Source organism: Dermochelys coriacea, chromosome 3, assembly GCF_009764565.3.
Source record: "Dermochelys coriacea isolate rDerCor1 chromosome 3, rDerCor1.pri.v4, whole genome shotgun sequence".
NCBI lineage: Eukaryota > Metazoa > Chordata > Testudines > Dermochelyidae > Dermochelys > Dermochelys coriacea.
In genome coordinates, this window is record NC_050070.1 from 91,222,711 (window position 1) to 91,250,201 (window position 27,491).

General features: G+C 44.1%; 1 protein-coding gene across 1 annotated transcript in view; it reads left to right on the plus strand.

Moving 5' to 3' along the window:
* Positions 1-3,136: 3,136 nt before the first annotated feature.
* NUS1 (NUS1 dehydrodolichyl diphosphate synthase subunit) overlaps positions 3,137-27,491 on the plus strand; it is a 37,056-nt gene continuing 12,701 nt past the window's right edge. Inside the window, 3 exon segments of the mRNA XM_038397271.2 lie at positions 3,137-3,448; positions 3,450-3,774; positions 25,529-25,651. Coding sequence (XP_038253199.1) covers positions 3,386-3,448; positions 3,450-3,774; positions 25,529-25,651 — 511 coding nt within the window. The 5' untranslated portion in view covers positions 3,137-3,385.

Genomic DNA, 27,491 nt, shown 5'->3' on the forward strand with positions numbered 1-27,491 from the left:
ATTGCATAAGCACATGTATTGGCACATCTATGAAATATTTAAATAATAATACCTTGCTTTTACATTGTGCTCTCAAAGTGCTTTTCAAAGGAGGTCACTATCATTATCCCCATTTTACAGATGGGGAAACTGAGGCACAACAAGAGGCTGTGACTTGTCTGAGGTTATCCTGGCTCTGGTCAGCAAGAACACAACCCAGGTCTCTTATGTACAACTCCAGTGTCCTTGCTTCTAGCCCACACTAGCTAAGAACCTGATGGAATTGTTGAAGTTAGCAATGTAACCCCAGAGGTGGGAACAAAACTATGGCCGCGGAGCCATGTGCAGCCACGGAAACCATCCTGCACTGGCTCTTGAGGCTCCTGGCCAGGGAGGCTAGCACCATGGCCCCTCCTCTGGTTCCTCCCCCTCTCCCCCCTGCCTCAGCTTCAACCGCGCTTCCAGCGCATCGGCCCGCAAGACTCCTGCCTGGGCAGCACAGTGGATGGGGCAGGCTCCAGCCATGCAGCAGGGCTGGTGAGCAGCATGGTAAGGGGTGGGGAGAGGGGGTTGGATAAGGTTGGCAGGGAGCCGTGGGGAATCAGGGGACAGGGAGCAGGGGGTGGTTGGACAGGGTGGAGATTTGGGGGGGGCGGTCAGGGGATGGGGAACAGAGGGGGTTGTTTAGGAGGTGGGATCCCAGGGGGCAGGGATATGGATGGGGTCGGGGCAGTCAAGGGACAGGGGGGTTGGATAGGTGTGGCAGTCCTTGGGGGCCTGTCAGGGGGCAGGGTTGTGGATAGGGGTCAGGGCAGTCAGGGGACAGGGATCAAGGGAGGTTGGATGGGGGTGGAGTCCTAGGGGGTGGTTAGAGATGGGGCTCCAGGGATGGGGTGGTCAGGGGACAAGGAGCAGGGGGGGTTGGATGGGCCCGTGATTCTGAGGGGGCAGTCAGGGGCAGGAAGTGGGAGGGGGGCGGATAGAGGGTGGGAGCCAGGCTGTTTGGGGAGGCACAGCCTTCCTTACCCGATCCTCCATACAGTTTTGAAACCCAGATGTGGCCTTCGGGCCAAAAAGTTTGCCCATCCCTGAGGTAACCAATGAGGTACAGGGCACTGTTAGGATATAGATATTCAGGCCAGTCTGTAAGGTCTATACTCTAAGAATGTAGGTATATGTTTATCATTAGCTAGTAATAGAGGTATACAAGAAAGAATCTGTGTAAGGGCCTTCTCTCACTGTGACAGTCTGAGGCCCTGTTCTTAGGCCAATGCCTTTGGCTAAGCAGCAGAAGCAGCCATAAGCTGGGAAGCGACTGGTCACATCCTCAGATTCCAAACTAGTCAATATGGGGCTGTTAGGAAGGTGATCGGATCTATCACCTCCAGAGAAAGGGAAAAGCCTAGAAGATGTAAAAGGAAATGTAGGTTGATAGTTTTCTGTCTGGTAAGAACTCACTTATCAATAGACACAGCTGGAAACCCTTATGTCTTTATAGATGTAGTTGTGAAATCCTCACTTCTGTATTGTTTTGTCATTATAGTTCCCACTTTGCTATTGTTTATTGGCATGGTCTCTGTCTGGTTCTGTGATTGTTTCTGTCTGCTGCATAATTAATTTTGCTGGGTGTAAACTAATTAAGGTGGTGGGATATAATTGGTTAGCTAAACATGTTACAGTATGTTAGGATTGGTTAGTTAAATTTCAGTAGAATGATTGGTTAAGGTATAGCTATATAAATTAGGGGCAAACAGGAAGTAAGTTGGGATTTGAAAATAAGGAAAAAGGAACTTGGGTTTAAGCTTGCTGGAAGTTCACCCCAATAAACATCAAATTGTTTGCACCTTTGGGTATTGTTGCTCTCTGTTCATGCGAGAAGGACCAGGGAAGTGGGAGAGTGAAGGAATAAGCTCTCTAACAGGCACTGCACGTTATTTAAGAATGAAATGAAGAAAAACAAAAGCAGCAGGATGGGTGGAAGAGGCTGACTTTACAAATCTTACTTTCAATAAACTGGGGGGTTGGGAGGGTAAAATGGCTTCTCCAAAAACTGACACACGATGTGACCATGTTTTCATCAAAGAAACAAAATCTTTCAGCCTGGATTCACAAAGGAGCAGTTGCTGAGCACTGCAACACCTAACTATTAGGCACCTAAAAATCACTTGGAACGAGAGAACATACTAGACTGGGAGCCACGAAAGAGTGTCCCTCAAGCTTTGCTCCTCTCACGGAGTCAGGTGTCTGACTCAAGGCTTCAGAGTAGCAGCCATGTTAGTCTGTATTCGCAAAAAGAAAAGGAGTACTTGTGGCACCTTAGAGACTAACAAATTTATCTGAGCATAAGCTTTCGTGAGCTACAGCTCACTTCATCCGAAGCTCACGCTCAAATAAATTTGTTTGTCTCTAAGGTGCCACAAGTCCTCCTCTTCTTTTTTGACTCAAGTCTGGTAGTGACCCACAACTGGGAGCCCCACTTCTGGCATCAAGCAGCTGAGACACCGAAAAGGAGTACTTGTGGCATCTTAGAGACTAACAAATTTAGTCTCTAAGGTGGCACAAGTCCTCCTTTTCTTTTTGCGGATACAGACTAACACGGCTGCTACTCTGAAACCTGTCAAAATGAGACACCTAAGAGGTGTCTTATGACAACGAATTAAGCAGCTGCCACTGCCATACCCATCAAAAGAGCCTGGGGAGAAAAATGCTGCATCCTGCCTTTCAATCGAGTGGTCAGAGCACTCGCCTGAGAGCCCCACGTTCAGCTCCCCGCCTTTGCCTGGAGCTGGGAGAGGGGGATTTGAAGAGGGGTCTGGCGCTTTGCGGAGCGGTGCCGGACCCGCTCCCGGCGACGCTGGGGGCGCCTATTACGCAACTAAGGAGCCTGGCGCAGGCTCTGCGTAAAGCTAACGTGACTTGGCCCCGCAGGTCCCAGCGACGCCGGCACGAAACCCAGCGCCGCTCCTCGAGGCCGGGCCGCGTAACCGCTTGCTGCCCTGTACCCCGCGAGGGGCCGCTGTGCCCAGGCCTCCTGCCTCCAGCGCCTGGGCGCGACGGGCAACCACACCACCCGGACCATTCAGAACAGGCCCTTCCTGGGGGCCACGTCATTCTCGCCCTACACGAGGAAGGGACGCCGTCGCTAGGATTTCAGCCAATAGGCGCTCCGCGGCGTCGGGGTCAAAGGGCACGCGAAGCACAAAGATGGCGGCGCTAGCGGCAGCGGCTGAGCTGGTGAAGCCGTGTCACTGAGGAGCAGGACAGGGGCCGGGCCGGGCCGGGCCAGGCCAGGCGGGGGCGATGGTGCGCGGTGCGCGCTGTGGCTGAGGCTCCCTCGCGTCCTCTAGCCGTCCCGCGCACCCGCCCTTCTCAGCTGGTGCCCCGGCCTCGCGCTCCCTCCTCCCCCATGAGCGGCGCGTGCGAGCTGGTGTGGCGCCTGCTGCACGCCCTGCTCTGCCTGCTGCGCGCGGCTGCTCTCGTGGCTCTGCGGGCGGCCTGCGGAGCGGCCCCGCTCGTGGCTCTGGCGCTGGTGGCGCCGCGCGGCCTCTGCCGCCGCCTCCTGCGCGCTCCTGGCTCCCGCCGCCGGGGCCTTCGCCTTCCACAAGCCGGGCGCGGCGCGGCGGGTGCCTGGCGGGCGCGGGCGGTGGCGCTGGGACGGGCGGTCCCTGGAGAAGCTGCCGGTGCACATGGGGCTGGTGGTGACCGAGGAGGAGCCGAGCTACGCGGACATGGCCAGCCTGGTGGTGTGGTGCATGGCGGTGGGCATCTCCTACGTCAGCGTCTACGACCACCACGGTGAGCGCGGGGGCTTGGCGGGGAGAGAGGGACCGTGGGTGCCGCTTTCCCGTGCTCCGTAACGGGCCCGGAGCGGATACAGCGCAGCGGCGGTTGGCTCGGCCCGTGGCCGCTGTGTCCTGTCATGGGGCTCCCCTGGCTCGTTGCTGTCTGAGAAACGCCCCCCCCCCCTTCACGGGCTGGGGGAGAGGGGCCGCCTGCGGGCTGGGGGGGCTCTGCATGCCCTGGGGGGCTGTTGCCACTGAGCTTTCTTCCTGTGTGAATAACTCCATGCCCGCTCCTCGTCTTCGCTGTCCTGGGATTGCCAGGATCATCTCTGCGTGCCTGGCTCTAAGACGGGGTGGGCAAACTATATGGCACGGGGGCTGCATCTGGCCCTCCCAATGTCTTAATCAGCCCCTCGGGCTCTCGCTGGGGAGTGGGGTCTGGGGTTTGCCCTGCCCTGGAGCTCCATCCAGGAAATGGGATTAGGGGCATACCTCACTCCATGTGGCTCCTGGAAACATCAGCATGTTCCCCCTTCAGCTCCTACATGTAGGGGCAGCCAGGGGGCTTTGCATGCTGCTCCCACCCCAAGTACCTGCGGACAGGGCAGCGTGTAGAGCCGCCTGGCTTTTTCTCCACACAGGAGCCGGAGGGGGGGACATGTTGCTGCTTCTGGGAGTTGCTTGAGGTAAGTGCTGCCCAGAGCCTGCACCCCTCCCATGCTCCAACCCCTTGCCCCAGCCCTGATCCCTCTTCGAACCTCTCGGTCCCAGCCCAGAGCAACCTCCTGTGCCCCAACCCCTCATCCCTAGCTCCACCCCAGAGCCTGCACCCCCAGCTGGAGCCCTTCTCTCCCCCCCAACACCTTGCTCCAGCCTGGAGCCCCCCATATCCTGAACTCCTCATTTCTGGCCTCACCCCGGAGCCCACACCCCAACCCCCAATTTTGTGAGCCTTCATGGCCCGCTATATAATTTCCCTATCCAGGTGTGTCCCTTGGGCCAAAAAGTTTGTCCACTCCAGCTCTAAGAGCAGCTGTGAAACACCAGAGATCCCTTGGCCCTGTTCTGCTGCCTGAGAAAGTGCCAGGCAGTAGTGGAGTCCCCATAACTGTCTGCCTGCTAATTCAGAAGGGCAGGGCGGCGTTCATTCACGTGAGGTTATGATCCATGGTCTACGACTAAAGTTAGTTAAATGGGAACTTGGATTCTGTAGGAATTGGTGTCTTAGACCTCTACTGCTCACTAGGGAAAGGTTCAGGCTTACTGCTGGTAAATGGACTTGATCATAATGGTCCCTTCTGATCTTGATATCTATGACTTGCTTGTTTGGTTTGCTGTTTTTATTCTATAATCTTATTCTGTACTTATCACTGTTGTCTGAGCACCTTTCAGAAGTTAAAGCAATGTAACTAGCGTCTCCTTTTTTCAAATGTTTCTTCCTCTTCTAAGGGGGAAAGATGTGTAAATTTTTATTTAAACTTTACACTAGTAAATTGTATTACCTGTAACATGCTATGTTCTGTATTGATGAAGGCAAGATCAAGGAAGTGCACCTTGAGCTTGGAACAAAGCATTGAGATTTAGTGCAAGTCTTAGATCCTGCAGAAGATCCTGTCTTGGATCACCCCTCAAAGTTTATTCTCCTACATAGATGAGCTTTACCCTGGTAGTAAAGAAATCTATTGTGCCAAAGGAGTAGAGCTGTTGAACAGATGATCTTTAGGTATTCTGGGCCCAAATTATTGGGTTTCTTGAATAGAAGGAGAGATCTTGAATTTCTCATTTTATGGGAAGCCAGTGCAGTGAGCAGAGGACATATTTCATATGCTCATGTTGTCACATGTTGCTGACGACTTGTACAGAAGCAGCACTACTATTGCACGCACGTCTTCATTAGCAACATTAAAGCGCTGTGTAGTTGCGGCATCAGTGCTGGGAGAGAGCTGTCCCAGAGCTATAAAAAAAACCACCTCCATGAGGGCAGTAGCTACCAATGCTGGTGCACTGTCTACATTGCCATGTTACTGTGCCGACACTTGCACTGTAGTGGGCGGGGGGGGGGAGGATAGGTCCACACCCCTGAGCGAGACTGTTGTAGCACTGTAAAGTGACAGTGTAGACAAGGCCTTAGTTTCTTGATGTCTGATAGTTTCATTCCCAGCTAGACTGCATAACTTTAGTCCAGCTTGAAAGTGATAGGCACCTATTACTAACGCTAGCTAAGTCATCTGCGAGGATAGGACAGAGACATCTAGCCATTTGGAGATAACCGCATCCACAAAAGGTAGACAGAAAAACTTCCTATCTGGCAGGGTGGTTGAGCACAGGAATAAATTGCCCAGGGAGGTTGTGGAATCTCAATCATTGAAGATTTTTAAGAGACAGATCAGACCACAACCTGTCAGGGTTGGCCTAGATCAGTGGTCTCCAGCCTTTTTAAGCACATGATCACTTTTTTGCATTTAAATGCAACCCAGGATCTACCTCAAAGAAAATGCAGAAATAGTAGTAATCTCACAAACCCAAACACGCTTGCCCTGCCCCTTCCCCAAGGCCCCACTCTGCTTCACTCCATTCCCCTCTCCCTCCATCACTCACTCTTCTCTCCCCCCCACCCTCACTCACTTTCACTGGGCTGGGATGGGGGTTGGGGTGCAGGCTCTGGCTGGGGCCCAGGGGTTTGGAGTGTGGAAGGGGCTCCAGGCTGACCCTGGGGCAGGAGGCTGGGGTACAGGAGGGAGCTCAGGGCTTGGGCAGGAGGTTGGGCTCCAGGAGGGGGCTCAGGCAGCAGGTTGGGGTGCAGGCTCTGGGAGGGGGCTGTGGCAGGGGGTTGGAGTGCAGGAGGGGGCTCAGGGCTGGGTCTGGGGTGCAGGAGGGGATGTGGGAGGGGATTCAGGGCTGGAGGTTTGTGGTGCTGGCTCTGCTTGGATGTCCCTTATTTTGGGCAGCTCCCAGTGGCGGCAGTGCAGTGGGGCTAAGGCAGGCTCCCTGCCTGCCCTGGCCTCGTGCTGCTCCCCAAAGTGGCAGACATGTCTAGCAGCAGTTCCCAGCAGGGGAGAGGGGCAGAGGGTATCTGTGTGCTGCTCCCATTGGCTGCAGTTCCCTGTTCACGGCCAATGGGAGCTGCTCTCCCTACCACTCTGACTGCATCTGGTTCCCAAAGGGCAAGATGTAGCAACTTACAAAAGAGCCTAGCACTGATGGTCAGTGTTTTCTCAACCAAAGTTTACCAAGTTCAGTGTCTTCAGTGTGCGATGAAGACTTATAAGAACTATTTAAGCAGCTAGTTTTTCAGGGCTTGACAGATTTCTTAGGTCTTGTTTACACTTAAAAAGCTACAGCGGCATAGCTCTGCTGCTGCATCTGCACTGCTGTAGTGCTTCAGTGAAGACACTGCCTACACTGATGGGAAGGGTCCTCCTGTCAGAGTAGGTAATCCATCTCCCTGAGAGCCCATAACTAGGTCAGCAGAAGAATTCCTCCATCAAACTAATGCTGTCTACAGAGGAACTTAGGTTGGCTTAACTATGTCTTTCAATGGTGTGGATTTTTTGTACCCCTGAACAATGTAGCTATGCTTACCTAATTTTCTAGTGTAGACCAGGCCTTAGTCACCTACTGGCGAGATTGCCTACATTTAAAACAAACAAACAAAAAAAAACCCCACCCACCCTGAACCCTGCTTAGTGCCTTTCTATTTCTAGTGGCACCTTGGAGACCAATAAATTTTCGTGAACTACAGCTCACTTCATCGGATGCATTTGGTGGAAAAATTTTTCCACCAAATGCATCCGATGAAGTGAGCTATAACTCACGAAAGCTTATGCTCTAATAAATTTGTTGGTCTCTAAGGTGCCACAAGTACTCCTTCTCTTTTTGCGAATACAGACTAACATGGCTGCTACTCTGAAATCTAGTTCTAGTGCAAGCAAAGCAGCTGTATTATACACTTGAAGCTCCAGCTCTTCCTAGCTCTCTTGAAGGTAGAGGTCTCCTTTATCCCAGAGCGTTCTGGTTGCCGTGTGGGGATTTGGAATAGATCTCTATCTCCCTCCCTTGTTTCCCTTATTTTGGGCTGGGCGGGGTCTTTCTCTCTGCACAACTCAAATGCCTGCTGACACTGATTGTCAATTTCACACTGTTGCAGGCTATGAGAATCTTGTGTTCACTGCTACCAGTAGGGCTATGAATAACTGTGACACTGACCAGTTTTGATAATTTAAATAGACTTCATTGATCAGCAATCTTTCTGCAGACTAGGACAGAAAAATCTGCATGACTTTACATGCAGTTTACATTTGTAATCTTCTATTTAAAATAGAAGGCTAGGATCTTGGTTTTTTTAAATGAATACTTGTGTATTGTAGAAAATGGTGACTTAGATTCTTATCCATATTGGGGAATTCCTCTGGCAAGGGGGCTTTCAACCTTGCAATTTTCCCTTCTACTAATGGCTGAGTTGGCACAAATATAGTCAGTTTAAGTATTATTGCATTGACATAAACCCTGAAGTTAATTAAAAAAAAAAATTGACATATGTTATGCTGACACTATTTGTTTCCTAGAATAGCAATATGAAAATCTGAAGATTCTGGGCTAATCCCTGAGTCAGATACTATGATTGAAGGGATTTTGTCAGGTTAATAATCTGCCTTTGCACCTGGTTTTGGTACCTTCATTTATACACTCTTCCTGATTCACCTTTATTTCCCTTCTTCCAATCCTAGAATATCAAACTTCATTCAGGGCATTGAATGGTTATGGGGATTGACTGGTACTGGGTTGGGGACTTTCACCTGTAAATTACTAATAGCAGAAGTAGTGAATGTAGCTTGTGGTACACTGCAACCTCTTCAGAGGGCTAAAACCCCTTTTGGATAATTCTTCTTCTTCTTCTTCCTCCTCCTCTAGAAGCTTGAGACCGGGGGGGGGGGGGGGGCAAAAACTATGTCCTGTACTGGTATTTTTAAATACTTAAACATTGCAATATGGTTATGAACCGTACAACAATCCATAGTAGCAGGCTTTATTTATTGTAGCTTACATTTACTCTGAAGTCATGGGATATGTCTAATATTCATTGTAAATGAATTTTTGTTTACATTGGTGTATAACTTAGGTGCAATATACTTGGACAAGTACTCTAACAACTAAATTACTTTCAGATTTGTTCATCAATATACAGAGGTAAGAGAATATGGCAAGAAAAACTATTTAAATTACATGGCAGAAGTTCATTTAATATTTTTACATTGAGAAATATTAAAATGTTCGTTTTTATCTGATTCAGATGCCACCAAGTTTTCTTTTTTGGTGGTTCAGGTGTAGTTTCAGCATCAGAGTGTTGCTCTTTTAAGACTTCTGACTCCATTCTGCTCTCATGGCACTAAAGTATTTTCTTGAAATGCAAGCCCTCAAGACCCGACATGATTGGTCTAGTTTAACTAATTCATGATGACAGTGAATTTTCACATGTCTGGGAAAGAGTGCGAGTATGTATCTCTAGCATGGAAGTTTTGGCACTCACCTAGGATGTGGGAAACCCAAGTTTGAGTCCTTGTTCCAAAGTTAATACAAAGTGGAACAACTTCAAAGAGAAGTTAAAGACACACCCTAGAATATCTACTAGTCCAGTGGCTAGGGCACTCTCCTGCAGTGTGGGAGACCCAACTTCATATAACGTCTTCACATCAGGCAGTGGGGGAATTGCACCTGTTTTCCATAGCCCAGGAAAGTGGGCTATAAGTTAAAGGTAATCCTCCTTCTCTCTGCTTTCCCCCTGTCCCCCAAAAGGTGAATCTAGTCCTCCTTTGCTATAGTCAAAATGCCTGAAATAAATTGAATTGGGGTGAAATGTTTTGTATTGACGTTACCTAAACATTGTGAGTTTTTCAGATTGGTCACTGAAAAAAAATTTCACCCAGTTCTAGTCATCCAGGCCATGGAGCTAGCCAGATCCAGGCTAGAAGGATCAGTGAGTCTTGCTCATGTGTTTTAGGGCTGATAGTAGCTTAACTTGCATCATCCTCCCTTGCAAGGCTACAGATGTGATCCTTGAAAGGGTTGTCGAATCTGGTATACAAGCCAAATGCATTTAGCTTGGACACGAAAGTTATTTCCATCAGCAGGTCACAGACACTACTTTGGTGGATGCTACTAAAACTATTAAGGGGATAACCTTCTCTCAGCCTGCTTGTTATAATTCATAGGATTTTTTTTAAAAAGCTACACTTTTGATTTGACAATCAGTCTTTAATGCCTTAATTTAGGAAATTTCAAATTTCTTTTCAATATTAAATGTTTCAGGCTTTTTAGTACTTAATTTTTATATTAGTATGCCTAATTATGCTAATGAGTTGTAGTGTATTACCAACCTTAATTCTGATTTGCTGTCGATCTAGTTATATTAAATTCTACTACTTTAGTTTATAAAGATTAGAAATTGTCTGTCAAGCAATTAAAAAAATTAATTGTGATTAATCACACTGTTAAATAATAGAATACAATTAATTTAAATATTTTTGGATGTTTTCTACATTTTCAAATGTGTTCAATTACAACACAATACAAAGTGTACAGTGCTCACTTTATATTTTTGATTACAAATATTGCACTCTAAAAACAGTATTTTCTCAATCCACCTAATACAAGTACTGTAGTTCAATCTCTTTATCATGAAAGTTGAACTTGCACATGTAGAATTATGTACAAAAAAAGCACTCAAAAATAAAACAATATAAAACTTAAGAGCCTACACGTCCTCTCAGTCCTATTTCTTGTTCAGCCAATCACTCAGACAAAGAAGTTTGTTTGTTTTTTCAGGAGATAATGCTGCCTGCTTCTTGTTACGTCACCTGATAGTGTAAACAGGTGTTCGCATGGCAGTCTTGTAACTGGTGTTGCAAGATATTTATGTACCAGATATGCTAAACAGTCATATGCCCCTTCATGCTTCAACCACCATTCAAGAGGACGTGCGTCCATGCTGACGGGTTCTGCTCAATAACCATCCAAAGCAGTGCAGACTGGTGCATGTTCATTTTCATCATCTGGGTCGGATGCCACCAACCAAAAGTTGATTTTCTTTTTTTTGGTGATTCAGGTTCTGTAGCTTCAGCATCGGAGTGTTGCTCTTTTAAGACTTCTGAAAGCATGCACCACACCCCATCCCTCTTAGATTTTTGGAAGGCACTTAAGATTCTTAAAACTTGGGTCAGGTGCTGTAGCTATCTTTAGAAATTTCACATTGGTACCTTCTTTGTGTTGTCAAATCTGCAGTGAAAGCTTTCTTAAAATGAACAGCGTGTACTGGGTGGTCATCTGAGACTACTATAACATGAAATGTATGGCAGAATGAGGGTAAAATAGAGCCAGAGACATACAGTTCTCTCCCTGGAGTTCAGCCACAAATTTAATTAATGCATTATTTTTTTAACAAGCATCATCAGCATGGAAGCATGTCCTCTGGAATGGTGGCCGAAGCATGAAGAGGCATATGAATGTTTAGCATATTTGGCATGTAAATATCTTGCAACACCAGTTACAACAGTACCATGCGAATGCCTGTTCTCACTTTCTAGTGACATTGTAAATAAGAAGTGAGCAGCATTATCTCCCATAAATGTAAACAAACTGGTTTCTCTGAGCAATTGGCTGAATGAGAAGTAGGACTGAGGGGATTTGTAGGCTGTAAAGTTTTGCATTGTTTTATGGTTGAGTGCAGTTATGTAACAAAGAAACCTACATTTGTAAGTTGCACTTTCATTATAGAGATTGCACTATGGTACTTGCACTATGGTACTTGAATCAGGTGAATTGAAATACTGTTTCTTTTGTTTTGTTTTTACAGTGCAAATATTTAATCAAAAATACTATAAAGTGAGCAGGGTACAATTGGTATTCTGTGTAACTGAAATCAATATATTTGAAAATGTAGAAAAACATCCAAAATTTAATTTCAAATTGGTATTCTATTGTGCAACTGCAATTAGTTTTTTTTAGTTTAATTGCAGTTAACTCGCATGATTATCTTCAGCCCTATTACAATAATTTAACTGCAATATATTTCTATGTTTACTTTAAAAACATACATGGATGGAGAATGTGTAATTCACTGTGAAAGCATGTGTTAAGTCAGTTATTTACTTGTCTGACATAAAATATTGGTCAGGAAGCCTGGATTCTATCCCTAGAGAGGAGTGTGATGTATAGAATAGTTAGAACTAGGATAACCAGAACTGGTTTAGTCGCACTCTCTGAAAGGTTTCATAGTAGCAGCCGTGTTAGTCTGTATTCGCAAAAAGAAAAGGAGTACTTGTCGCACCTTAGAGACTAACAAATTTATTAGAGCATAAGCTTTCGTGAGCTACAGCTCACTTCATCGGATGCAACTCTCTGAAAGGTACTGCAGTATAGTGAATAAGAGTGGTATTGCTCATGCTAAAGACTTAAGTTCTGGGTCTGCAGTGAGCTTTGCATAAACTCTCAAATTTATTTAAAAGGTTTGGGTTGGGGGTTGGAAGAACTTCTGAATAGTTTTCTAGGTTGAAGTTCTGGGCTATAGCTAATAAGTATAGTGAATTGCATGGGGACTTGAACTCCTGGTCTTTCCAAGCTCGGGGAACTCTCCCCTAAACTAGGGAGGTAGTTAGGCATATATTCATTCATTCTCTCTCCAGAACTCATTCTCTTGGCAACACTGGTTTTTTTTTTTTTTTCCCCCCTCATCAAATTTAATTCATTGATTTCAGATTGAGACACGCACTTCCCATTACTATGATGGTGTCACCACCCACCCCTTGCCAAAAGACAAGTGTGAGATTCTCCCAAGGGGAAAAACACCAAAGAGCTGGGAGTATATAATAAGCAGTTAAAAATAGAACTTCAAATTTACACCAAACAATCCATAATTGGGAGAAGTTAAGAATCACGCTTTACCAAAATTCTCTCAATCTACAAGATATTCACCATCCTTCTGTCAAAATTAGTTTGTAGTGCAACCTTAACTATGGTGCCACTACCATAACACTGTAACGAAAAGCATCTTCACAACGATTCTGGGTTAGGGATCACATCTAGGATTTCACTATAAATCAGGCATGGCCAGGCTGTGGCTCTTCTCACAGCGCCTCCCTGTATATCCTGCTCCACCCTCATTCTCCACCTACAAAACTTGGCTGGGGGAACTCGGGGCTTCTGCCCTGCAGTGGGGTGGTGGGACTAAGGGCTTTAGCCCTAGGGCTGGGTATTGGGGCAGAAGTCCTGTACTCTGGCAGGTTTACCAAGTCTTGTGGCTCTTGAATTTCTGAAGATTATTGTATGCAGCTCAGAAGGTCAGTAAATTTGGCCAATCTGGCTATAAATCTTCAGAGATCTTGAGAATCTAGGCTCCACACACATCCCTTACCCTCAGATTTATGGGGGGAAACTTGTGTAGATTCTCAGACAAACATGATTGTAATGTGTTCTATGCACAAACAAGTTGGAGTCCAGTTAACAATGCCGGGAAGTATTCAATCTGCAGAAATGGTGCATCTGGAATTCAGTGACTTCTGTCTGCTCTGCACTGGCAGGTATAAAGACCACCATTGCAGATGAGTCAAAAAGGTGCAGATGATCACAACAGGCCTCTTAAGGTTTCAGTACCTCACTTCACAAATATCAAATGGTCAGTCTGGACACACTTATTTACTATAACTTGTTCAAGGTTTTGCTCATGAGCAGACAGGGCTCCACAATGTTTATTGGATACCTTTCTGTTTACACTGAGGGGATGAGTCTCTTATGCCTTTCCTTAGTTTCCTCTCATCCCTGGAGTAGAGGAAGATGTGTCAGGAAAGAGCCAGTCTCATTCGTAGAGCTAATGTGGGCATTACAGACCTGGTTCTCATCATCTAGTTTGATCCAAAGATTCTGTTCAATCCCTCTGAGTCAAGCTCTTTATCCATAAGAGGAGCAGGTTGCTGCATCCAAAGTCCCTTCACCAGACAGCATGGGTTTCTAGCACAGGCTGCCTTATCAATTTCTGAGGAAAGAAAGCAGTCCTTTTGGAGTCTAAAAAGACTAGGACATCTTGTGTGCACAGAGAAGGGATTTAAAACACTTGCTTAAGACAGAGGCCTTTAACTGCAACCTGGGTATCTTAAACTTCTTTGCTCTGGCCAAGTTATAGGCCAGGACCTATGTGAAGGTGTTCTTAGCTGTTACTTCAGCCTACCATAATCTGTGTGAAACATCTGTTTTTCTGTGCACCTATCTCTTTTTAGGAGGTGTGACCAACTTATCCCATCCTATCTAGGAACTTGTTGATCCTTGGAATTTGACTCTAGTGTCAACCAAATTTATGGGAGAAGGCTTGGGAGCTTACTCTCATCTCTAGCTGAGGGTTTCACTTAGAGGCCATTCCTACTCAGAAGTTTGCCTTGTAGACCCTGCTTATTTATTGCTATATTTAACAAATGTCAGTTGGTACTTAATGCTTGACTTTTGCTTCTGTCAGCCTTTCTCAAAGCTCTATAACTGTCTGAGGAGGTTACATACCCGGATTTTGAAAGAGATAAAAGCTGTGACTCACTCCTATGTTATATGGAAAGTCAAATAGTCTGTTAGTGGCTCTTATGTTTTTCCTGTGACTTGAGCCATTTTGGATCACTTAAATATAATATAACTCCATGTATGAACTTGCTAATAATGTTCCTGTGCCTGAGTGTCTTAGTACGTACTTAACTAGGGAGAGAAGATAGTTGCAATGGCACATATCGAGCATGTCTTTGTCTGACACCTCTAGAGAAACTACCTGGAGTCAGGTTCACGCTTCACAAGCCCCTATTATCTTGATATTTCATCAAGAAGAGCGGTGAGATTCGGGAGTGACTTTAAGAAAGCCTTTACTCTTAAGTTCAATCAGTGTATTGTCTATTTTTAATGGGAAAAGTTAGTCTAACCTAGCTCTTCAGTTCACTTACCTGGTTTGTTCCTCTTCTCTTCTCTCCTGCTCCTTCCACCTCCCATGAACCCTTACACATACTTGTCATTTTTTTTCTTCTCTGTCTTTGCTTCCAGGGACAATATAATGCCTATTGCCTTATCTCCTTCCCTGGACGCTTCAGTTCTGCTGGTAGCTCCAGTCCCTACAAAATACTTCTGTATCCTCTTAAATACCAGTGACTCTTTCAGAGAGCTGTTGTCTTCTATTACGTTTCAGAGTAGCAGCCATGTTAGTCTGTATCCGCAAAAAGAACAGGAGTACTTATGGCACCTTACAGACTAACAGCTTTATTAGAGCATAAGCTTTCGTGGGCTACAGCCCACTTCATCGGATGCATAGAATGGAACATATAGTAAGAAGATATCCACCTTCTCTGTATGCGTGTATCTTCTTACTATATGTTCCATTCTATGCATCCGATGAAGTGGGCTGTAGCCCACGAAAGCTTATGCTCTAATAAAGCTGTTAGTCTGTAAGGTGCTACAAGTACTTTTGATCCTTTGTCTTCTATTAGACACCAAAGATGCAGCTGGAGTAGAGCGCCAATGCCATGTGACAGCCTGCTGTGTGGGATGCAAGCAAGTTTTCCATATGCCAGTTTTGAAGTCTTTCATAGAAAAAATCTCCGCAGTGATTTTTTTAAGCCTTACCTATTTGAACCAGATTACAAATTAGTCCATTTCTCAAGAATTATTAATTCTGACAATTCTGTCAATTATTATATTTAGCTTTTCTAATTTTTTTATGGTCATTAGGAGACTGGTTGGAAACAAATTGGGGAAAGCATGGTACCATGTTTCCTCTCATTCTTGACTGAAATATCTAAAAAGCTTCAATAAGACTATCTAGTGTGGTGGTCGGATAGTTTTCATCAAATATTTAACCGGCTAACCTTCCCCTTAAGAAAAGCCCGGACAGGAATAATAAGCTAGAAGAGGGAGATCACTGAGCTTGCGGCTGCTGTTTGCTTGCCATACTAGTTTCTAGTCACTGTTATGTCTCCAAGTATAATTCTTGTTTCCATAACACAAGTGCTTACCCTAACAAAAATTGCACAAAATAACTTTCTATTTAGGAAATGTGTACAGTGTGACTATTGCTTGTTTAGAAACTAAGCCCATTCTGAAAAATAAATGAAAGATTTTAAACCTGGTTGAGGCAGCTCAAAAAGAGTCCAGAGGATTTGTTGACTAAATTTGCTTTCAGTTGTGTCAAAGTATCTATTCCCCTATAAGAAATAAACCTAAAATACCAGCATTCTAAATAGGCTGTATTGAATAGAAGCTATATTATCACCAAATCTGCTGTGATTGCTACAGCTGTTTCTCTTCAGATCGTATAAATCTTTCACCTTTTTTACTAAAGATTTCCTGTGTTGCTAAAACTATTCTGATCTCTTGCCACAGAAAACTAATGTGCTGACACCAAGTCATGAGGTTTTTTTAATGAATAATTTAAAACTCATAACTCTGGAAAATGACAAACAGGAAGCTGAAGGATATTCCATACATGGAATATACATTGCTTACATGTATCTTAACACGTCCAAAGGGAAATATTTAAAAAATGCATAAAGATTTTTGAATTTAGTTAAACTACCTTAAATGTGCTGATGCAAAAGAAAAGTTATAAGAATTTGCCAAAATGTTTTGCATTTAAAACTGACTGGCTTAATAAACAAAGGGAGTACTATTTGTAGCTACTGAACTGTTTCTATTTGAATAGCTCAAGACTTCAGAACTAATAGATCTCATCCTCTCATGCGCGCACACGTATTTTTAAACCCATACACTAGAAGGAAAAAGCAAGTTTTCTTGTTTTCCCAGTTGGCTTCTTAATTTTGAATGAACTAGTCATTGAACTGAACTAGTTGAATGAAATGAAGAGAATATTTTCTCTATACCTGCAGAAAAAGCTGTAAATGTCAGTGGTTTAGCATTCCAACAAACTCTAGTTCTTGGTGCTTAACCAGTGACTTCACCAGTTCCATGATCTGACTTCCTTTATAACTTCAGCAGCAACCGAGTAGCACTTGAATATTTGTTTTAATTTAGACTACTTTAATGGATTATAGGTTGTCAAAATTTACTGTGTTTAGGCCTTAATTTCAAAATTAATCTTGTTTTAAATATGTTTTTGTAAAAAAAAAAAATCTGTTAAAGAAAAAATATTTTTATCAACCTTGATTTGAATCTGTTTCAAGCTTTGGAACAGGAGGTTCCCACAATACAGCTGCCCTCCTTTTGTCCTCCCCCCATATCCCCGAATTACATGACATAAAAATTAGGGTTTTTTTGCATGCACCTCAGTCAAACTGTGGCTCTGAGAGCATGTCTACACTACAAGTGCTAGAGCTGCAGCACCATATTTACTACAGCAATAAAAGGGTTTTTTTCCGTCATGACAGTAAATCAGAGAGGCAGTAGCTAGGTCAAGGGAACAATTCTTCTGTCAGCCTAGCTATATTTCCAGTGTGGGTTAGGTTGATTTAAGTGTCATACACCCATCAAATTCTCACAGCCCTCAAGAACTAGATTGACATAACGTTTAGCTGTAGACCAGGCTTGATCCTCTTCAAACGTATATCATCCACTTTGAGCTAGTGTCCCACACCTGCTGCCCCTTTAAGGAAGCAATATTTTAAAGGATGTGAAAGATTTGGGAGATATGATTGTCAACTTATTCCGTTTTCACTTTTTGAACACCATTTGATTGTAAACTCTGTAACTTTCAGAATTCATTCTCTCAGGCCATGTCTACACTGCAGCTTATGTCTGCTCTGTCACTTGAGGTGTGAATAAACTACCCTCTGAGCGACAAGTTACACCCGACATATGCACCAGTGTGCACAGCGCTGTGTCGGCTGGAGAGCTTCTGCTGCTCTCAGAGGTGGCTTTTTATTATGCCGATAGAAAGCTCTCTCCTGGTGGCAGTGTCTCCACCAGATGCACTGCAGCAGTGCCACTGCTAGTGCTTTATGTGTAGAAAAGCCCTAATAGGAAATTGACACAAAGTACAGAGACTGTCTGGGAAGCGGTCACAGAGCAATCAAAGGCCATCAAAAGTGAATGACTCTCCCCTGGTGGAACAATGAGGTTGCTACTGGCAGGGCCATTGACTTGGAATGACATTTGTGTCCTGAAGTTGGTGGGATGTTGAAGCATAGAAATTGCTCTGTGGAAGAGCATGGACAGAACAGGTGTTGGAGGCATTTTATGAAAAATGCTCCACAAGGGAAGGAAGCTAATTCATTAGCAGAAACGGAGAACCAATCTAGAGAGAGTAGAGATGGGGACCTTACCTTCCCTAAACATGCTGATCAAACCCAAGCCTTCACAAAAGGCAGTGAGGTCAGACAAAAGCCTACTCTACACTAAATAGTTAGATGAACCCAGCTACATTGCACAGGGGTGTGAAAAATCTACCACCTTCCCCCCACCAACATAATTAAGCTGACCTAACGTGTGGCTGACAGTGCAAAGTTGTCAGAAGTCTTTCATTGACCTTGCCTCTTGGGGAGGTGGATTACCTACTCAGAGTCCCCTCCTGCCAGTGTAGATAGTGTCTATGCTGAAGCACTGCAGCTGTGCTGCTGTAGCATTTTTCATGTGGACAGTACCTAAGGGAAAGCATTCAGGAGTTTGTTTCCCATAGATTTGTAACACTCTCACCTTCGGGTATAAAGTGTGCATGTGTTTAACGAATTCATTTGCTAAGCCTGTATTTCCTTACTTTACTTCCATATTTTTGAAGGGTGCAGCTACACAACCAGAGTTCCTGCAATCAACTAGATTTTGGGGGGAAATATGTCAAAACAACTGAGAGGGTCTTCAGAGAGCCAGGAACGGTCTTCAGGACTGAAGCAGCCAGACTGCATGGTCCCACTGTTCGAGAATGTTGTCAGACCTTGGCATCCACACCTGACGGCTCACTGGAGCTATCCAGAGCTAGGAGCAGAGATCAATAACTTCCCAGAAACAGTGAGCTTAGCAGCAGGTGGGATTCAGTGATTGGATCCCTTTGCAGTTCAGAGAGTGGTACAGGACCATTTTATGACAAAAGGTATTAAGAGTAAAAGTTGGATCGACAATGTGGCTCTTGCAAAGCTGATGAGTTGGAGAAAATCACTTCCACCCCTCTTAAAATGAAACCCCTTCTTTAACCTTGTGTTGGTGCTAATACCTGCCAGTGTGGTGATGTGTCACATAAAGAGCCATGGTTAGGGTGACCAGATGTCCTGTTAAAGGGACAGTCCTATTTTGGGGACTCTTTCTTATATAAGCACCTATTTACACCCCCCACCCTCTGTCCCATTTTTTTCCACAGTTGCTATTTGGTCACCCTAGCCATGGTAGAGTTTGTGGTACAAATGTAACTTTAGCACCATCGTGGCCTAAATGGAGCCTACTCTGCAGGCAGCTCTGGCCAAGAAAAGGCATGCGCAGGAATGCAGCAGTCAAAGCTCCTTCCACATCAAGGGCACCTGTTCTAACACCCGCCAAGTAAACTGCCACCCATGGGAAGACTACAATGAATATGGAAAAGGGCAATATTTGTTTACAGAGGGGTGAAAGGAGAAAAATAATGGGGATGGGGGGGAGCAGTAAAACAGGGTTGCATTTAACACAAGGCCCCACCCAGCAATGTGTCAATACATAAAGTTCAGGAATCCTGGGCAAAGTTCCAGTCCAGGGGCGAGTCTTGGATGCTCCTGGTCATCTTCGGTGTTAGCGAAGTTTCCCCAACAATCCCCTCCGGTGTCCTCTTGGGCTGCTCTCTGCAAAGCCATAGAGAGGAGCAACCTCCCCCCCTTAACAAGCTAACAGCCTCCTTCCTTATTCCTACTGCAAAGTCACAAGCCCTAGCACTCGTGGCTCATACAGCTCTGGGCAACAGTGATACTGAGTCCAGCTCCGGTTTGTCCTTCTCAAGCGATTCCTCCTTGGCACGGTGCTGCCCTGGCTCCTGTACTGGGGTGTCCCCTATGGGCTGCTCTGTCCCTCCCAGGCTTCATGCAAGTTACCTGCTGGCTGGCTATCTGGAGTGCCAGACACACACCCTGTCACTTCCCCTCTCTCTGCTCTTCCCCACCCGCAATCATACTTCCTCCTTTTGAAACAATCCGCACTTCCTGCCTTAGGGAAAAGATTTAAAGGGGCCATGCTCTCTAAACCTCAAAGCGATTACACAAATATAGTGTAATTTGGTCAAGGGATTATCAAGATACACCAATCACGTTGAGCTTCTTTTCATTTTTAACATAATCTCACTGTGCATATGAAAACTGATGTCCTACAACAAGGGCTGGGGTAGACTTGCAGCAGTCCCTAACACAATGAGGGAGATAGAGCTGATGGAGAAAAAGATCCGAGGTTTGGAGATGCAGGTGGAAAGTCTTGTTGAGTTTAGGAAGGGGTTTGAGCAGATGATGGAGCAAAAATATGAGGTATCTGAAGGGAAAAGCTCAGACTCACGGATGGAAGCAGGGCTGGGGAATTTTGAGGGGAGACTGGGTGAGGAAAGTGGTCAGTGGAAGCATGTGACTAAAAGAACCAGGCAGAGGAAAAGATGGGCTAGTGAAGGAGAAATAGAGCTTAGGAATAGGTTTGCAGAGTTGGAAAATGAAGAAGGGGCTCAGCAGGTAGTCGCTGAAGGTGGAAGGGTAAGGAAGAAGAGAAGAGAGGCTAGTCCTATAGGAAAAGCGGAAGAGTCAAGGGAGACTACACCAAATATGAGCCCCAGGAGGACACAGGATGGGTTGAAGAGGATTATAAGGGAAAATAGGAATGGAAAGAACTTGCAGCCAGAGGGAACAGGGGAGAGACTGGAGAATAGCACCGTCACCAGGAAAAGGCAGGTCTATGTGATTGGGGACTCTTTATTGAGAAGAATAGACAGGCCTGTAACTAGAGCTGATCCAGAGCATAGAAGGGTGTGCTGTCTTCTGGGTGCTAAGATACGGGATGTAGACCTGAGGTTGAAAAGGATCCTAAAGGGAGCGGGAAAGAATCCCCTAATTATCCTTCATGTGGGAACAAATGATATGGCTAGATTCTCGCTGGAAAGTAGTAAGGGAGACTATGCTAGGCTGGGGAAGACGCTTAAGGAAATTGAGGCTCAGGTGATCTTTAGCGGGATCCTTCCTGTTCCTAGAGAAGGGCAACAAAGGTGTGACAAGATTATGACTGTCAACAGATGGCTTAGGCAGTGGTACTATAAGGAGGACTTTGGGATGTATGGCCACTGGGAGGCATTCACGGACAGAGGACAGTTCTCTCGGGATGGACTTCATCTGAGTAGGGAAGGAAATGCACTTCTAGGATCAAGGCTGGCACAACTGATAAAGAGAGCTTTAAACTAGGAATTAGGGGGAGATGGTTGAGAGATGTCCAGGAAATCTCCACGCCAGATTTTAGCATTGAGAGGGAAGAAGAAGAAGTAAGAGAGGATACAGCCATGGGTAGGAGAATGTATATAAGGAGCGAGGGCGATGTGGATACTAGTCTAATAGGTTATACTGGCTGTAGAATGACTGTGCCTAATAGGGTACAAAATGTGAGCGAGGCCAAACAGCAAAAATTAAGATGTTTATACACCAATGCAAGGAGCCTAGGTAACAAAATGGAGGAACTAGAGTTACTGGTGCAGGAAGTGAAACCAGATATTACAGGGATAACAGAAACATGGTGGAATACTAGTCATGACTGAACTATAGGTATTGAAGGGTATGTGCTGTTTAGGAAAGACAGAAACAAAGGTAAAGGTGGTGGAGTAGCATTGTATATCAATGATGAGGTAGAATGTAAAGAAATAAGAAGCGATGCAATGGATAAGACAGAGTCCGTCTGGGCAAAAATTACATTGGGGAAGAAAACTAGTAAAGCCTCTCCTACGATAGTGCTTAGGGTGTGCTATAGACCTCCGGGATCTAATTTGGATATGGATAGAGCCCTTTTTAAGGTCTTTAATAAAGTAAATAGTAATGGAAACTGCGTGATCATGGGAGACTTTAACTTCCCAGATATAGACTGGAGGACCAGTGCTAGTAATAATAATAGGGCTCAGATTTTCCTAGATGCGATAGCTGATGGATTCCTTCATCAAGTAGTTGCTGAACCAACTAGAGGGGATGCCATTTTAGATTTAATTTTGGTGAGTAGCGAGGACCTCATGGAAGAAATGGTTGTAGGGGACAATCTTGGCTCAAGTGATCATGAGCTAATTCAGTTCAAACTAAATGGAAGGATTAACAAAAATAAATCTGCAACTAGGGTTTTTGATTTCAAAAGGGCTGACTTTCAAAAATTAAGGAAATTAGTTAGGGAAGTGGATTGGACTGAAGAACTTATGGATCTAAAGGTAGAGGAGGCCTGGGATTACTTTAAATCAAAACTGCAGAAGCTATCGGAAGCCTGTATCCCAAGAAAGGGGAAAAAATTCATAGGAAGGAGTTGTAGACCAAGCTGGATGAGCAAGCATCTTAGAGAGGTGATTAAGAAGCAGAAAGCATAAAGGGAGTGGAAGATGGGAGGGATCAGCAAGGAAAGCTACCTTACTGAGGTCAGAACATGTAGGGATAAAGTGAGACAGGCTAAAAGTCAAGTCGAGTTGGACCTTGCAAAGGGAATTAAAACCAATAGTAAAAGGTTCTATAGCCATATAAATAAGAAGAAAACTAAGAAAGAAGTGGGGCCGCTTAACAGTGAGGATGGAGTGGAGGTTAAAATAATCTAGACATGGCCCAATATGTAAACAAATACTTTGCCTCAGTCTTTAATAAGGCTAAGAGGATCTTAGGGATAATGGTAGCATGACAAATGGGAATGAGGATATGGAGGTAGATATTATCATATCTGAGGTAGAAGCGAAACTGAAACATCTTAATGGGACTAAATCGGGGGGCCCAGATAATCTTCATCCAAGGATATTAAAGGAATTGGCACCTGAAATTGCAAGCCCATTAGCAAGAATTTTTAATGAATCTGTAAACTCAGGAATAGTACCGAACGATTGGAGAATTGCTAATATAGTTCCTATTTTTAAGAAAGGAAAAAAAAGTGATCCGGGTAACTACAGGCCAGTTAGTTCGACATCTGTAGTATGCAAGGTCCTGGAAAAAATTTTGAAGGAGAAATTAGTTAAGGACATTGAAGTCAATGGTAAATGGGACAAAATACAACATGGTTTTACAAAAGGTAGATCGTGCCAAACCAACCTTATCTCCTTTTTTGAAAAAGTAACAGATTTTTTAGATAAAGGAAATGCAGTGGATCTAATTTACCTAGATTTCAGTAAGGCATTTGATACTGTGCCACATGGGGAATTATTAGTTAAATTGGAGAAGATGGGGATCAATATGAACATCAAAAGGTGGATAAGGAATTGGTTAAAGGGGAGACTGCAACGGGTCCTACTGAAAGGCGAACTGTCAGGCTGGAGGGAGGTTACCAGTGGATTTCCTCAGGGATCAGTTTTGGGACCAATCTTATTTAATCTTTTAATTACTGACCTTGGCACAAAAAGTGGGAGTGTGCTAATAAAGTTTGCAGATGATACAAAGCTGGGAGGTATTGCCAATTCAGAGAAGGATCGGGATATTATACAGGAGGATCTGGATGACCTTGTAAACTGGAGTAATAGTAATAGGATGAAATGTAATAGTGAGAAGTGTAAGGTTATGCATTTAGGGATTAATAACAAGAATTTTAGTTAAGTTGGGGACGCATCAATTAGAAGTAACGGAAGAGCAGAAGGACCATGGAGTGTTGGTTGATCATAGGATGACTATGAGCTGCTAATGTGATATGGCTGTGAAAAAAGCTAATGCGGTTTTAGGATGCATCAGGAGAGGCATTTCCAGTAGGGAAAAGGAGGTTTTAGTACCATTATACAAGGCACTGGTGAGACCTCACCTAGAATACTGTGTGCAGTTCTGGTCTCCCATGTTTAAAAAGGATGAATTGAAACTGGAGCAGGTCCCGAGAAGGGCTACTAGGATGATCCGAGGAATGGAAAACTTGTCTTATGAAAAGAGACTTAAGGAGCTTGGCTTGTTTAGCCTAACTAAAAGAAGGTTGAGGGGAGATATGATTGCTCTCTATAAATATATCAGAGGGATAAATACAGGAGAGGGAGAGGAATTATTTAAGCTCAGCACCAATGTGGACACAAGAACAAATGGGTATAAACTGGCCACCAGGAAGTTTAGACTTGAAATCAGATGAAGGTTTTTAACCATCAGAGGAGTGAAGTTTTGAATAGCCTTCCAAGGGAAGCAGTGGGGGCAAAAGATCTATCTGGCTTTAAGATTCTACTCAATAAGTTTATGGAGGAGATGGTATGATGGGATAATGGGATTTTGGTAAGTAATTGATCTTCAAATAGGCCAAATCCCCTGAGATGGGATATTAGATGGATGGGATCTGAGTTACCCAGGAAAGAATTTTCTGTAGTATGTGGCTGGTCAATCTTGCCCATATGCTCAGGGTTTAGCTGATTGCTATATTTGGGGTCGGGAAGGAATTTTCCTCCAGGGCAGATTGGAGAGGCCCTGGGGGTTTTTCGCCTTCCTCTGTAGCATGTGGCATGGTTATCCCTCCTTTTCTCCCCTACCCCACTCCCCAGGGTGCTAGCTCAGACACGGGTGAGGTTTTTCATAGGAGTGGGTGGGTGAGATTCTGTGACCTGCGCTGTGCAGGAGGTTGGACTAGATGATCAGAATGGTCCCTTCTGACCTTAGTATCTATGAATGAAGAGCAGCTGGAGTGCATGCAGATGAAGGAAAGAATACAATTCAGTAGCGCATACCACATTACATAAAATGGCATGCTTACTTCATCATTCCTTAGTCATGTGTGCTTATTGTAGAGTAGCCCTGGCTGAAACATACTTTCATTATATCCCTTGTGGCTCTTGCCAGCTCATAGGAGCAGAGTTAAAGGGGGCTGAGGTTGGTGTGTTCTTAAACCTCCTGAAAACCAAGAAATAAAGTGTATGAGGCACTGCTGGTCAACTTTAAGGACTAATAAAGTTTTGAGCAGTGAATTTTTGTAATAAATGAGTAATATTATTCTCCTAAGTGTCAAATAGTGAGTTGATCCCAACATGCTGTAAAAAATACAGGCCTGTAGTGTCAGTATTGGCTATGAAATCTAACTTTAAAAATCATAATTGTTCATGTTGCCTCTAATGTTCATCTGCCCTAGCTACACTTCACATAACTTAGTCTACAGTGTATTTTACAAACGTTGATTCTTGTAAAGCTGGTAAAAACATGTAAGAGGTTATGCTGTGCACCGTAGCTTTACAGCTCAGCTTGTCACGTACTATTTGCCTAGAGAAGTCCTAAGACAAATGAAACTTTGCATCAGGTCACAGACAGAGCTGGTGCAAGGCTAGCATTAGAATATGGGAATTCCTTGCTTCTGCTTGTTTGTACATCTTCATCTCTAACTTGCATCTGACATGTAAATGGTAAATTGGTCATAGAATTAGAGCATTCTAGCAATGAAGTGGCAGTGTTCTGCTTTCCAAAGAACTATCAGATGTCACTGCTTACTGGTTCAGGTATGCAAGAACAATAGTAGCATACACCAGATCTAAAGTTGTATGTAGTTATCTTGCAAGGTCGTCATGAAGCCACATTTATGTAGTATCCTCTGCTTCCGTTATTGATTGATCTTGTCAAGTCTATTTTAAAGTTAGTGTTTACTGCCTGTTTCTTCTCTCTCTGAAAAAGTGGAAACTGAAGTGACTTATGTTTTGTTATGGGTTTCTTAAGGAATCTTCAAGAGGAATAACGCAAGGCTGATGGATGAAATTTTAAAACAGCAGCAAGAACTCTTGGGTCTAGATTGCTCCAAATATACGGTGGAATTTGCAAATCAAGACAAAACAGACCAAGGTAGGATTGTTATGATGAGGGCCCTGAGAAAACTAAGTGGTTTGTTCATTGAGGGTTATGTATCCTCTGATGTGCACATTCCTCCCTCACTGCTACCTCTTTTCTTCCCCTTTCTTCCTTAGCCCCTCATGAAAATGGGTGACAAAGAATGTTTATAACCTTCCTGGGCTAGTGTTGTTTTTGTGGTAGTTGCTCAAAGGATCCTGTTATCTAAGTAAGTGACTCTTAACCTTTCCAGACTACTGTACCCCTTTCAGTAGTCTGTCTTGTGTACCCCCAAGTTTCACCTTACTTAAAAACTACTTGCTTACAAAATCAGACATAAAAAGTCAAGTGTCTCAGCATACTATTACTGAACAATTGCATACTTTCTCATTTTTACCATATAATTATAAAATAGATCTATTGGAATATAAATATTGTACTTACATTTCAGTGTATAATATATATATATAGAACAGTATAAACAAGTCATTGTATGAAATTTTAGTTTGTACAGACTTTGCTAGTGCTTTTTATATACCTGTTTGTAAAACTAGGCAAATGTCTAGATGAGTTGATGTACTCCCTGGAAGACCTCTGCGTACTCCCAGGGATGCACGTACCTCTGGTTGAGAAACCCTAGTCTAAGGGACATACTGTCCTCACAATCTGTGTGAGAATATTACTGGAAGAAAATACTCTTAAATTTAAATGTCCATCATTTTGCTAACACTTCACAGTTAGCTATAGAAATGAGGGGGGCATTTCCCAATAGAAGATGCAGAATAAGCTTATTTCATAGGCATCTGCATATTCACTCTTGCTTGGGGGGGGGGTTGTATGTGGGGTGTGTTTTTGTTTTTGTTTCATGCTGGCCAGCCTCTTTTCTTTATGTGAAACTAACTAGTCCTGGGTAGGAAAGGGATGTCAGAGGAAGTATTGCCATGATAGTAACAGTGTGCACAGTACTCCTACGAGGGGAGAAGGGAAGAGTGAACAGAAGCTCTTGCACTGCTGCCTGCAGCAGTAGCTTCCTCATAAAGCATGTGGGAACCTGGGCAGGAATGTCTACAATAAGGTTACTTTCGCAATTTAGCATACACAAACAAATCTAGTGAATGTTAATTGTGGAACAGGAAACAGGAAGACACTAGGAATCAGTTCTTCTGACTCCACTGACTAGCTGACATGCCTGAACATATTTGCTTTCTTGATAAGATAGCAACCTCCATGTGAAAGAGGGACAGCCTGTAACTGAAGGCCTCAGTGTATAAACTTCTCTGCAGGTGTTCTTAGGGCACTGGGTAAACTGCTGCAAACATTGGTATTCTACCAGTATAGTGCCAGACTAACTCAAGGCGTGCATTTGTAAAGACATGTACTCTACTTATTGTTACTTTAAAAGTAGTGTCATCAAGTTTTATTATTGTGAATGTGAGAAACTCAATTTTAAAATTTAGTCTTTTACTGCTTGAGTCATTCAGTTCTCTACACTCACAAGGTTCTTTCACCAGATTTGTAATACTGCTTTAGAAGATTTCTTGAAAGAAGGGATATATTCCTTTTTAATGTGCCAGCTGGGATCTGCTGCAGAAGTTTCTATTTACTGGCATTTCTTCCAAAAGAGACATTTTTAAAGTTTTCCATTTCCTCAACTGCAAGAGTTCTGGGATGAATTTCTATGTCTTATGTGCCATACAACATTAATAAAGTACACATTCACATTCCTTGGATTTTCAGTGTGTAAGACTGTCTTGTTGCCCATCTCCTCTTCTAGTAGTGAAGACATGCTAACTATGAGTATCATGTTCCTCTTGTCCTCATGCATCTAAATGCTGCTGCTTCTCCACCTGCTCCC